Raw genomic sequence first — 13,981 nt, forward strand, 5'->3', positions numbered from 1 at the left:
GAGAGCCCACCACCACTACCATGGGGCTCGATCCCAGGAACCTGAGATCATGACCTGAGCCAAAGGCAGATGCTTAACTGACTGAGCCACCCAGGTGCCCCTTTTCACTAGTGTAACTAATTAATTTATTAGGTGTAAAAGCTCAAACTAATGGCTGAGTCTGACCCAGCACTATGTATTAGGCACCATGGTAGGCATAAAGCTATACAGATGACACAGTTTGGCTCCAAGGAGCTCACAGATCCTTTAGTAACAAACATAAGACAGACAATTTTAATATACTGTCATGATTTGGCAAGTGTACAATAAAGGCATGAATTTAGTACTATAGTTGCACAAAAGTTTTGAAGCAATACTCATTGTCAGGAAAATTCTCCCTTATATACAATTTTGAACCATAAGAAAGAAACAAGCTCTCTTGGTTCATGCACAGCATCCAAACCCTAATACATATGCACTTTTTTCAGATTTATGTATCATGAACTCACTTCAACAATTTTGTCTCCAGTGGGACTATGGGATCCTGGCTCGGTGTGTGCAGAACATGTTGGGGAGAAAATGTTGGTAATCTTCGGGTTAATTCAGAATTTCAACCAACTCACCACTGGATTCAGGCCATGTAAATTTTTTACAAGGCTTAATTTTCCAGACTAATTGTCCATAGTGATCAAGTCATCCTGAAATATACAAACAACTATTGGTGATTTGCAGAAATAGTACAACCCAATATGACAGAAAAAAAAGTAACAGAGCCTTTTCTGTGGATTATTTATTTTTTTAAAGATTTTATTTATTATTTATTCATGATAGACAGAGAGAGAGAGAGGCAGAGACACAGGCAGAAGGAGAAGCAGGCTCCATGCAGGGAGCCTGACGTGGGACTTGATCCCGGGACTCCAGGATTGCGCCCTGGGCCAAAGGCAGGCGCCAAACCGCTGAGCCACCCAGGGATCCCCTGTGGATTATTTATTGTATAGCATCTACCAAGCCCCTGCTTCATGTAAAATGTTTTATTATGTGTCTGTTTCTATCTCCAAGGAATCATTGGCCAAGTTGGTCTTTGCAGAAAGACTAGAGGGTAGGATTAAACTAACTTGTAAATTTTAAATTATTTATGTTTCCCAATTACACTTACTATAAAGTTGAAGAAATTGTTTTTTAAATTTCCTCTGTGATCCTATGGTAAGGAATACTCATTCAATATTATTATTATTAAAGTGGAGCATCTTTCTTTCAGGTTATATTTGTTTTCAACAACATGTAATTGCTATTTGAATTTGTTTCAATGAGTAAATATTTCACAAATACACGTTCTAGCAACATCATGCTTCCAAAATATCATTTATTTTGCCAGTCTAGACAAATCTACAGAAAAGAATACTTCAAAAGCAGAAATCACATAATTATAGGTAACATAAATTCTGATATCATGAAATTGAAAACCCAACCAAGAAAAATACATGAAAGACAGATTTTGAGGTGCCTGGCTGGCTCAGTTGGTAAAGCATTAGCCTCTTGGTCTCAGGGTTGTAAGTTCAAGCCTCATGTTGGATGTAGAAATTAGTTAAAAAGAAAATCATTTAAAAAAAGAGAAAGAATTCAAATTTATGAAAAGATGCTCAACCTCCAGCATAATTAAATATGTGCACATTTACAATTTAACTTGATACCAATTGTTCACCAACCATATTGGCAAAGATACAAATGTTAAAAGGGGTAAAATGTAACAATAGCCCACAAAATCTAAAATGCAGCCATCTTTTGGGCCAAAAATTTCCCTTGAAGGAATTAATCCTCCAGATGAACTCCCAAGTGTGCGCAACTCCGTTGTGTGCCCACAAGGACACAGCAGAGCACTCTTGGTAGCAACACCCTTCAACACATGCCCCTTCTGTCCATCCCTAGCATTGCTTCCTAATCAGGCATCTGTCATCTCCCACCCAGATCGCAGGAGGAATGCTCTCTCTCCCTCTGTCCCCTTTTTCCCTCCCACATCTACAGGAGCCAAAGTAATGTTTTTAAAACATATATCAGATTGCATCATTCAGCTGGTTAAAAACCCTCCAGTTCCTTTCCATCATGCTAAGAATGAAATCCACTCCACTTAGCTTGGCCTATGAAGACCTTTCTACCCAGCCTCTGCCTGCCTTCTGACTTCATCCCATGATTCTTTGGCCTTACCTTCAGGGTTCCAGACACACAGGCCTCTCTTGACTTCTTAGGCACCTCCAGTTCATTGTGCTTTGGGGTCTATCTGCATGGACTCCTTGCCCATGTTTTATAACGGTGCCTCCCTTTAACCCTTCAAACTCTATCTTAAATCCACTCCCTGACCACCCAGCTAGAGCAATAACCATGCCATCACGCCATAACACATCATCCCATTTTCTTTCTCCTTACATCATCTATTTTCATTTGGCCATGTTCCTGCTCATTATGTGTTTACATACTTCTTTCCCCTGTAATGTAAGCTGTATGAGAGCTTAGTTTCCTGCTGCATTATCAGCAACCAGAAAAGTGTCTGCACATAATTAATGTTGAATAAATGCTTGTTGAATGAATTAAGAATGGAATACATTATAGGATCCCCATCAAACAGAACACTATGCAGCCATTAAAAAAAAAAAGCCATGGTGGACAATCCAAGTGTTGTTTTCTGACCAAGACCACACCCTCACACCTGCCCTGCCCTTGGTCTCCCACCTAGACCTCATCTCAGATCTCTCTGTTCTGGTCTTCTTGCCAGATTCATTCCACGACTGGATCCCAAGGCCTTTGTGCTTGTTATTCCTGCACCTGGTTTCCTGGCTCACTAAGTCATCTTGGCTTGAGGTGACTCAAAAGTGTACTCACAAAGGCCTTCCCTAACCACTATCAACATCCCCCAGCCTGTCATTCTGTCTCTTCTGACACTGCTTTACTTGTCTTCATTGTACCTATCATTTGAAACAAAAGTGCCTATTTCCTTGTGTATATGTTTACTGTGTGCTTCCCCCTGACTAGAACGTTTCTTGATGCCATTTTCTGCCATGACCTCCTCAGCAGGTAGAAGAGGGCCTGGCATAGAGTAGCAGGTGAACAAGTATTTGACTGGTGGAGAAAGAGTAAGTGAAGGCATTCTTGAGTGCAAAGAACGCAAGGTACTAAAGAGTATGCCCAGATTGTGTGGCAGCCATTTGTATTATAGAGAAATGACTCATATATATATATACAACTCTCTGAAAGGAAAATCCAAGAACATGGTAGCAGTGATAGCCTCTCTGGTAGGAACTGAAACACTGAGGCATAGAGATAGGAGGAAAACTTAGTGGTCCTGCATAATCTTTACTTTTTATAAGATTGCATTTTTACCATGGGCATTAATTTAAAAAAAATTAGGAAGTATGTCGCATTTGACAGTTTTGCAAGGTTATGTATTTGAAGCCAATAGAAAATCAAGGTCCTCATAAACATTACAGCAAAATGATAAGCATTCAACAACCATTTATTTAGCAATTCTAGCATTTTAGCAATCCTAGCAATTTAGCAATCCTTAGCATTGCCCTCCCTTCTTTGGAAATCAGTCTCTTTGGACGTTCATGAAAATGTGTGGTTAGGAAGGATACTTATACTTTCTGCTGGAAAAGATATATATTCCTTAGACATAGGTGGGAGGAAATAGAGTAGTGAGGATCTCTAACAGAAAAAGGCCTACATAATACAACAAGCTCCCTGCAAGTTTTGTATGTCAGGAAAAGTGCCTCTGTGCCTAAGATACTTTGAATCTGCTTACAAGGTCAAATACGACCTCACTTTGTTTTTTTTTTAAATCTCTGCCAATAGATTTGTTAAGTGTTTTCATGAACACTGGCTTTGTAAAACAATCATGCCTTACTTTAAGAAAACCAACTATTTGAATATCTGGATTTAAAAAAATATGTAGGAGTCCATTTGCTCTAATTAAGGATTCCTTTCAATAAGAAAGTAATAAACTTTTAAAATATGATTCAATACAAAAAATTACACAGAAATTTCAAGAGCACCATCATTGAGCACACAGGTACTCAGTAATTACTTCCTGGTTGGATGAACATACCTATTGAAAATCAGTAGAGTGAAATGGACAAGAGCGTGGGTTGGGATCCAGCTATTCCTGTGTTCGGATTCTCTCTCTGCCATTCATTAGCTAGGTATGACCTTCAACGAGTGACTTAACCTCTCAAGGCCTCAGTATTCCTAATAGAGAAAAAACAAGCAAGTAATGCCTCCCTTGAAGTTAGTTGTATTAAAGGAAAGATATAGGTAAATAAAACACTGACATATTTTATCACATATTGCATTTTATCGTGTATTTTAATATCAGGTCCGATTTCATTTACTTATTTCTGCTTGCCTGAATGAAAGCAAATGAATGGCAAGAACAAAACACAAGTGTCATTATATCTTCAGAGATAATAGGTAACTATACATGAATACAATTACATATTTCTTTTTTTAAAAAAAGATTTATTTATTTATGTATTCATGAGAGACACAGAGAGAGAGGCAGAGACATAGGCAGAGGGAGAAGGAGGCTCCCTGTGGGGAGCCAGATGCAGGACTCCATCCAAGGACCCCGGGATCACAACTTGACCTGAAGGCAGCTGCTCAACCACTGAGCCGCACAGGTGCTCCACATATTCAATTTCTATATCTATATCTATAGCACCGGAACAGTGCCTGGTACATGGTACATGTTTGGTAAATGGTGGTTAGTATTATGAAAAGTAACACAAAATACTCTGAGGTTTTGACTCCCAATTTTCATATCCACAAACCAATTTTGTGCATAACACTCTAGGACACTTTATTGCAGTGGTACACGGTAAAAGACTTTGTGTAACTGAGATTTTTTCTTATGGCCTTAAAATTATGAGAATACAATTAATAGGTATAGAAGTAAACTGTGGCAGCTTGAACAATTGCTAACATCTATTGAGTGTGTGATGATTAGTCATTCTGCAGAGTAAATACTGTGACTTAATATCCTGTCCAAGTTTATTTGATAGTGTCACTTGCTTCCCACTTTCTTAATTAAAAATGCTAAATGTAAATGTTTTATTTAATTTCCCAGACCAGAATTGAATATCAGGTGTTTGGAACTGGAAAGGTAAACATGGTACAAATACTTCCAATCCAGAAACTAAATGAATGTGTTCTTTCAAGTGACCAAAGTTTTCTTCTCTTACAATTTTCTGGCCTTTTCTCACCCCCTTTACCTCCTGGCACTTCTAGTTTGTTTAATAAAGTTCAGAATTCTCACAAAGAGCCTTATAAACACGTGTTATGAGATTTTAAATCTGATTCGAAAGTGCCTCTCTCCTACTCCCTCTGAGTAAAGTGACCTTTTTAAATGGAGGGAAGTGGGTTTAGATGACAGTCATGATAAATGCGGTCATGTTCACTCAATAAAATAAGGCCCAGTGCATTTGAGGATAAATCAGTGAAATGTACAGCCCCACCTGTCTGTCTCCATCATTCATTTCCACTGTCACTTTCACAGTAGCTGATGGATCACAGTTGCTGTAAAATTAGACAGCCTTTAATCTCATTTCATCCTGATTAGCTTCTCTTTACCCTTTCCCTCTAACTCACTGACTGACACGCTAAAAACTCGCACTGGGCTATAGATGAACATGAGCACAAACTTCTCCTCCAATACCTGCCTGTGAGGGCAAGGCCAGTGTCCACCTCTCGAGAAATATGGAAAGGGTCAGGCATGTATACCTTGTTATTTAAAAGATAATCAATACATGCAGTACCCGTGCCATTTGAAACAGATGTTTGCTATCGCTCACTGCCCTATTTATTTTGATTTGCTTCAGGTTTAATCAGAAGTCAAATTAGGTCTTTTGCAAAACTCAAACATTGATTTAATATAGATTTTTTTAAATAAATTTGGAACGTTTCGCGTTCAGAATAATTTCAAAGAGTTATTTGTGTGTATTTATAGCCTCTCGATTCATGGTAATAATTTAGAAAACACGATAATTCAGGAATGAGAATACTAAAATACCCAGCCTAGAAATATAGCATACAAGGTTTAAAAACAAGAGTAAAAAAAAGTGGGAATGCCTTCAAGTAGCCTTTATATTAGGACTTCAAAGACCTTCTCTCTTATTTTGAAGGTTTCCGTAGTTTAGTGCAATAGTTTCATTTGTTTGCATAAAGCATAACAATAGGGGTAATCAAATGAAAAAGAGGCTTAAGAATAAATCATGTATTATTTCCTTCACTTAATTTCTGCTTGCCTGAATGGGAGCAAATAAATGGCAAGAACAAAACACAAGTGTTATATTTTCAGAGATGGCGTTTTATTATCAAACCGGACTTTTAGTTAAAAAAGATGATAATACAGTTTTTCATTATTTATAAGGTTTGGGCATGGAGCTGACCAAAAATTTAAATATTGAAAGAGCAGCAGTCATAACGTAAGTTGGTTATAGTCAATAGCCTCTATTCTCATTCTCGGGTCCCATGTGAATAGATGCATGCAGATGACAATCAATGCTGTGACTTCACACTGCCCAGATGACATGATGATGAACTGGAGTAGTGCCAGGCTGTTCACAGTATACACAATATACATCACCTATGAGGAGCATAGTTTTCTGTTTGCTATTTTGGAACTAGCATCCTAATCTAAACAATGATGATTAATTCTTTTTAATGTTCAAAACATATTTCATCTTAGTTGATCAGTGAACTCAACATATATCCTGCCCCAATGGATTCTGAGAAACTATGTGGTATCCCTGCAGAGCCATCTGTTTAAAATCATTTTCCAAAGAGATAACTGAGGGTTGAGGCGCAGAAGGACATCCCCAACATGACTCCCTAAGTCAATGACCTAATTAATGGGCCACACAAATCCGTGGCACATCCACTTTCTACATTATCACCGAAATCTGGGGTTTTCGTATCAATGCCTTCTGGCGTTGTAAGTTCAAAAACAATGAATATTCATAGTAAAAAAAAAATAACTAAAAAAATAACTCAAACTCCTAAAATCCTTTAGTAAGAAGCTTAAATGATCTGATTTGCTCTTTCAGAAGCTGGGTTACAGATTTCAAGGCTATGCCTGGTTCCTTATGAATTTTATTTACCTATCTTAGCCAGCATTAAGTGCATTCTGAAAAAAATAAAAGACAGGAAAAGCAAAATGAAATGAGAGATATAGATCATCCAAAATACATTGGATGTAAGATAGGCTCTCTCTCTCTCTCTCTCTCTCTCTCTCTCTCTCTCTCTCTCTCTCTCAGCATTGGCAAAAGAGCACAAAGTAGGAGCTGGCCCTGAGTCATATTGATTTCCCACCGCACTGGTTTCTTAAGTGCTCTGCTGATCCGTGTCAAGCAATAAGTTCCCCGCCTGAACATGCACATCACCTCCCCATTTGTCCTCACCTAGATTTAAGGTGCCCATATGATGAGCTGAACAAGGACATCATTTTTCCTACTGGTGTCACTGGGTCCAAACCACCACATGTGATACGATAACTAATTCTGTGTAAGTATACATGTGCCATATGATATTATAATAGCAGAGCCCGGCCCTGCGCTGCACATGGGGTGACAGGGCTGTCCTAGTCTCACTGTGCCTGTCCCCAAAAGAGAATGTAAATGAGAACAAACAAATACAGAGAAACCAGGCTTTGGTGGGTTTCTGAAGAATACGCCCTCCTCGCAGCTACCATGCAAGTTGGGGCAGGGGAGGGGGGAGGGTGAGACCAAGGGAATGGATATTTGTGATGTTCCTGACAGTTTTTATCTTTGTTCCAGAAGAGCTCCTAAGCAGATAGATAGAAAATGTGTGATTGTGCTGCTAATGACATTGTACAGGAGATTAAGCGTATACATTTGGAGAAGGCATTAAATCAGCAGGACCTTAATTTAAAAACTTAAAACTGTATGGAAATTCAGCTTGCTCATTGCTGTGGAATAGAAAGCTCCCAAGCACCCTGAGTCTGTTTATGGAAAGATTGCCAGCAAACCAAGTTTGGGCAGAGCATCTTCATGGCTCCAAGTGTACTTGGGGTTATTTCTTCCAAGAAGTAACCCCCAGCCCTGACCATTTGGGAGTATCCGTCATTGCTTTAGAATGCGATCCCCATCGCCACCGGGCAGGTGAGGGGAACTCAAGAATCGAAAGCAGCATGACAGGTTGTTCTTGACTAATTTGCGGAATAACATTATGTAAAATTCATCAAAAGGGGTTGGGTTTGAAATTGCTGTGAACACACGGCTGAGCCACCGTGGATTGGCGGGTGCCCTGCTCTGCTGCTTGTGCTCTCTTCTTCCTTCCCACTCACTCGCACATTTCATGCCCTGTGGTGGAAGCAAGTAACTGGTGAGCCAAGGTGCCGAGTCCTAAGGTGGAGACTTTCATGCATCTTTTTTCTCCCCCCCCCCAATTCCAGTTATGCCGTACAACAGTGCCCACCACTGCGTCGTGGAGGTAGAAAACTTCTTGTTTGTGCTGGGTGGAGAGGACCAGTGGAACCCCAATGGTAACTATTGAACTCAACAAGTATGCGTGTTGCGGAAGGCGCTGGTAGCAGCCCGTTTTGTAATTACTGTGGAAAATACATTTCTGTGAACAGGGACAAATGAAGCAGTCGGTAAATTGGGCTGACAATTGGAGGGAGGGTCAACCATTGAGCTTGCAGAGGACGCACGCAGTGGAGCATTCGCTCATGGGCCGCCTGGGGATTTGGCTTCGCAGTGCCGCCCCAGCCCCTCTCCTTATCCGTCCCCTGAGGAACGCCACGAGCATCAGCACAGACTCCCCAGAGGCAGGTAGCAAGCTGCAGCTATTAAGAATTCTCACCACCTTCTCCACCACTTTTCTCCCGCTCTATCAGTATAAGGATGCAGTTTCCATAAATAAGCTTTATCTGCGGTCATAGCGCACAGCCCCAGTTGAAGATCTTTCGCAGCCTTGGTTGCCTGAGACCCATTCTGGTGGCTGCACCTTGTGCAAGGCTCCCCACCATCCTCCCTGTTGCTGTGATTACTCCATAAACTGATCGCAAAGAGAAATTGCACGTTTTAACCCGCTTCCCCACCCAGCCAACACGGTGCCTTGCAGAATACGCAAAATTATCAAGATATTTTTGGAACGCCTGCACATGAGGGAGGAGTCGCAGTTGTAGCCTTCTGTGTAACAGAGATCATTATGACTGAGAAACCATAAAACAGCTTGCAGGTACACATTTTTACTTTAAAACCCCAGAACATCCAAGTGAAATTACATATACTGCGTATATTTTATTGTGAATGCTCTCTTTCAGCATCTGCACCAAGGCAAATTATAGAAAATTGTTACATCTGTTCACTCTAGAAAATCTTAAAGGAAAACAACCCAGGCCACCCTTCCAAGAACATTTCTTTGAAGAGAGCAGGACGTTCTTTCTCAAAACCTGCAGCTTTTTCGGTTCCCATCCTTCAGCGTTCCAAAGGGGACAGTTCCTGAGCTTCGTGAGAAACAGGTTCAGAACAGGAACAAAAGCGATATTTAATATCTCTCCGCTAACTTATCTTTGCAATGACACACTTGACGTGTTCCCCAAAAACGCTGGCATATGTATAATCCACTGTAAGTTCCCCATTTACTGTGTAACCTGTTGTCCTTCTGAAGTGGTTTGAACTGAATAGAGCCTTTGTAAGTACATAGTGCACAGCGATCGGGTTTATCTAAGCAAAGAATCTGCAGAACGGTCTTTTTGAAGGCCAGATTAAAACTAACACATGACAAGAGAAGGCTGCAGAGTCCTGATTCTGGGGACAATGCTCTGTTAGCCCACCTCCCTCCCCAGGTGGAGCAGGCCTCTGTAAAATATGCGTCTTGGTGTGACCACTTGGTGTTTGCAAAACTTCCCATTCCTCTGAGACACACTTTTTCAGCAACACAGGAAACCTGCTCCCTGGGTTATGCACCCTCCACCCCCTCAAAATAACCTGTATCTGCTTCCTGTTCAGCGTCTATCACACACAGCTGACAGATTGGTGAAGGGAGGGTGGATAGGGAAGAGCATTATGAACGCATTTCTTCCTCTGGTCTATAGAGTCATGGTTTATCTCTGGACTAATTCAGATTCCCATAAAACTGTGCCATTGGACCTCACTGATTTGCCTCCCCCCACCCCTGAGAGGAACAGGAATTCAGTTGAAAGCCCTCAATGAATATGCTGCAACAAAAGACTATAGAAAACACAGTGTTGCATTTACTGCAGGGATACCTGTCACTGTCACCACTCAGCGTGCCCCATGTGAAGACTCATGTGACAAATTCTTGCTAGACTGCAGTACTAAGGCATTGTGTGCTTTTGAAAATTGCCACTAATGCATTTGTGTGATTTAACATGTCTCTCCTTTTTTTGCTTTGGCCACTAGGAGGCTCATAATTGAATTATAGAAAGACTCTAATAACTATTTTAACTTTACATAACTCTCAATAAGGGCCTGGCAGCTAACTCTTTTAGAGTTATGGGAGTCCCACCTACAAAGCTGAGTCACTCTGTCCCTGAAGGGGTATTTGGTACAACAAGTCATTTGTACAGATCTGGGCAGATGCTGATGAGTCACTGAGCTGGCTCTCCTAAACAGAGGAGAATCAGTCACCTCAGGAGGCAAGCAGGCCAGTCTTCTGTGCCCCTGGGTCAATCACTCAGTCATTGGCTGAGGCCTTCACCCAGGGTCAGGGGAAGGATAGGCAGGGATATGGCCTGTATGGCTGAGAATAATTCCCCAGGGGGGAGCTGCTATGACAATGAGCAACCTGGGAGCGCAGGTACCAGTCTGGTAAAGGTATCTGGGCTAGGTACCAATCACACAGCCACCACAATCCTTTAAACATTTTTCATGTAGCTTTATATTCCAACCATCTGGTCAACCATAGCTGACCACCTTTTATTTTATTTTATTTTTTACATTAAATACTACATTAACAAGTAGTATTTATTGAGTACTAATTATTTCACAGGAATTTGCTAAGCACTCACCTGCATCATTTTACTTAATCCTCACACCCATCCTGGGAGGCCTGTTCCATGATTGTTCTAGTTTTTCTATGGGAATCTAAGCCTGAAGAGGTGAAAGGACTTGCCAGGTCACAGAGCTTGCACGAAGATGGACTGATTCCTACCTAGGTCTGTCTGCTTTAGTCTTTAAGGCTTGTATAACATTTCCTCCTCACACAAACATATGTATTTTGCTAGATACTAAATAACAATCATGTTTTTGCCTTGATTTTGTGAAATTAGGTCAGTATTCTATCATAGTGGAAAGTGGTTCTGATTCTCAGGGAACTCTTCATTTCTCATTTAGAAAACTGTGCAGGGACTCAGTCATCTCAAAAATATGGGATTTTCATCTTATAATACCTTATACACTTAAAAAGTAAGCAGTTAATACCAAAACTTATCAAGAATAGCAATCCTATGATAATATAGAACTTTAATTTCACTGCTACCAGGGAGGAAAAATTTAAAATCCGTGAATTCAAATGCTTTGGATATGTCAGTTCCAAAGACAAAATCTTAAGTTAAACTTTACTTCTTATGAAAATGATGCCTGAGATGCATGTCTTGGGATGAAATAGAAAATTGTGAATTTGAATACATTCTCATAAAACATATACTCGTAAAATACAAATATAATTTCATTTCTCTATTATCTTGATTACAAGACCAGAATTTGAAATCATAAAACATATTAGTTACTGGAAATTTAAACAGGATACATACACTGTTTTTCTAGTCAGCTATAGATATTAAATCTTATTGACTCCCTTCATGTCATTAATGACAGGAATGCATTATAATATTCTAATACATATGCATATGTTCCGTCAGTGTCCCAGATTACAGGAAAATGACTTATATTTGTCACTTACTGATGATTCACTCCCCAAAACACTGCCTATGGCAGTTCCTTTCCTTCCCCCTTCTTCCCTTTGACCTCTGGCTGGAAACTGCCACCCCATGCTCCATTTTACCTGTCACCTAAAGGGTAGTCAACAATGGTGTCTGGTGACAGGGCATCATCACAAAAAGAGAAGAAATTGGGGAAGATTTAAGAAAAAAAATAGAAAAGATGAGGAGAGACTAAAGCATTATGGCTAACTAAAGCATTATTCCATTATGTGGAATAATCCAAAATTCCATTGCACGTGGCTACCACTCTCAAGCTACTGATAGAGTCCTAAGAGAAGCCATGAGGAAGGAACAAATAACTCTTCTAGCTCACCTTCCTCACTCCACCATACTCATTTCTTCTGAGATTCATTATCCCCTCTACACATGCTTTGTCAACTCCAGAATGTCTGCCTTTTCTCTCCCCAGTCCTCCACCCTCACCCCTCTTTCACACCATTGAAGCTGCCCCTGGAAATTCTTTCTTCATCTTAAATCCATATCACACCAGTCCCTACTTAACGTTTTCCATGAGTGAAGACCACTACCGATACAACCAAAGAAAACATTGCTAATTTCTACCAGAAGGCACTCTGCCCCATTCCTGAAAGGAGACAGATGTCTTCCTTTAAATGGAAATTCTAAACCAAATTTTATAGAGAAACTTTCTTATCTATGGCAGGTATGCTCTACATTCCTATGAACGATATTCATCTTCAGGTTCTTTTGGGAATTAACCTTAGAACCTATCAAGAATATTTTTTTCCAAGAGTGAAATGATTACAAATTCTACAAAACTCTCTTATAAACCAACTCTAGATGTAATCCTTCCATGAGTTGGAGCCTCTCTGTGTCATTTGTCTTTTGGGTCATCCCCACCTCTGGACTCTTAACTGTTTCTGTATATTCCCAAATAAAATTTAAATTACCAACCAATCACACCATCCAGACCCTTTCACAAGATCCTTAGAACTCATATCACGTCCACAAAATCCCAAGAATCCTTAAACTCTCCTCTGAATGATTACTTCCATCCTTTTCTAATCAAAGGCTGGCAATCTTCTGAGAGTACTGTTTTCCCAGCCACCCTCTATACTGGGAACTGGGTTCTGCTCCCCAACCTGATCCAGAACTTCATATTATTGAAGGCAGGTAGCTTTCTACTACCTCTTTACTGTCACTCCCACAACCTTAAAACCCACCACTTTAAAGGATGTCTCTAGTCTTTATCACCTGCTGCCCCTTTATGTGGCAGCTGTCTACTGTTATCCTGGATGTGCCACCTCCTTCACTCTACCCTACTATTTTCTCACTGTCATCATATGATGTCCTTACTTCCCTCCTTACTGGACTTATGTTGCCCATCCCTGTAATCACATTAGCGCATATACCGGCAGTCCTTGTATCCATCTCTCCTTCCACTATACTTGCCTGGTAAAGCCCTGGCTCTGGTTAAGCCCAACACTCTTCCACCTTGTCCCTGTACTTGAGTGACTAAATCTGGTTGTAGAAAACTGCACAATCACACTGGCTACTGATAAACCATATTGGCTACTAGTCAACCCCACTAAATTTCCCTGGTTGGTATACTATCCTACCCTCCAGGTTAGCTATCTCACACTTTCTCTCTCAAATGCCTCCTTCTCCAAAACCTTCCTCCTCACTGTCCACTGATGGCCTTTCTTCATAGTTCATCGAGAATAGAAGCAATCAGAAGATAAAATCTTCATCTTGCCACTACCAATTCTAGTGCCACTTACCTCCAAGTCTACCCATATATTTTATCTTCCCTCCTATTATTGTTTCTGCTCCAATCTAAGGCCTATTTTTCGTTCCCTCTTGCATGCCCAAGCTCTTGCCTGTATTTCTGGACATAAAAATACAACCAAACTACCAAACAAAACCTTCTCTTGATGCTGCATCCTCTAGCTATCATTGTTTTTTTAATGACAAAAGTGCTAAGAAGCACTGCCTTCCTCTTGCATCTGTTTTCTTAGATTTTAGTCTCTCTTGAGGAATCCCCTACCTGTTCCCTGAATCAACACTTGTC

The 13,981-nt window shown here is 40.4% G+C and overlaps 1 protein-coding gene across 1 annotated transcript in view; it reads left to right on the forward strand.

Moving 5' to 3' along the window:
* KLHL14 (kelch like family member 14) overlaps positions 1–13,981 on the forward strand; it is a 95,518-nt gene that overhangs the window by 65,338 nt on the left and 16,199 nt on the right. The window contains exon 3 of the mRNA XM_055324356.1: positions 8,438–8,527. Coding sequence (XP_055180331.1) covers positions 8,438–8,527 — 90 coding nt within the window. The remainder of the gene's footprint in view (positions 1–8,437; positions 8,528–13,981) is intronic.

Source organism: Nyctereutes procyonoides, unplaced genomic scaffold, assembly GCF_905146905.1.
Source record: "Nyctereutes procyonoides isolate TBG_1078 unplaced genomic scaffold, NYPRO_anot_genome, whole genome shotgun sequence".
NCBI classification, from domain to species: Eukaryota; Metazoa; Chordata; class Mammalia; order Carnivora; family Canidae; genus Nyctereutes; species Nyctereutes procyonoides.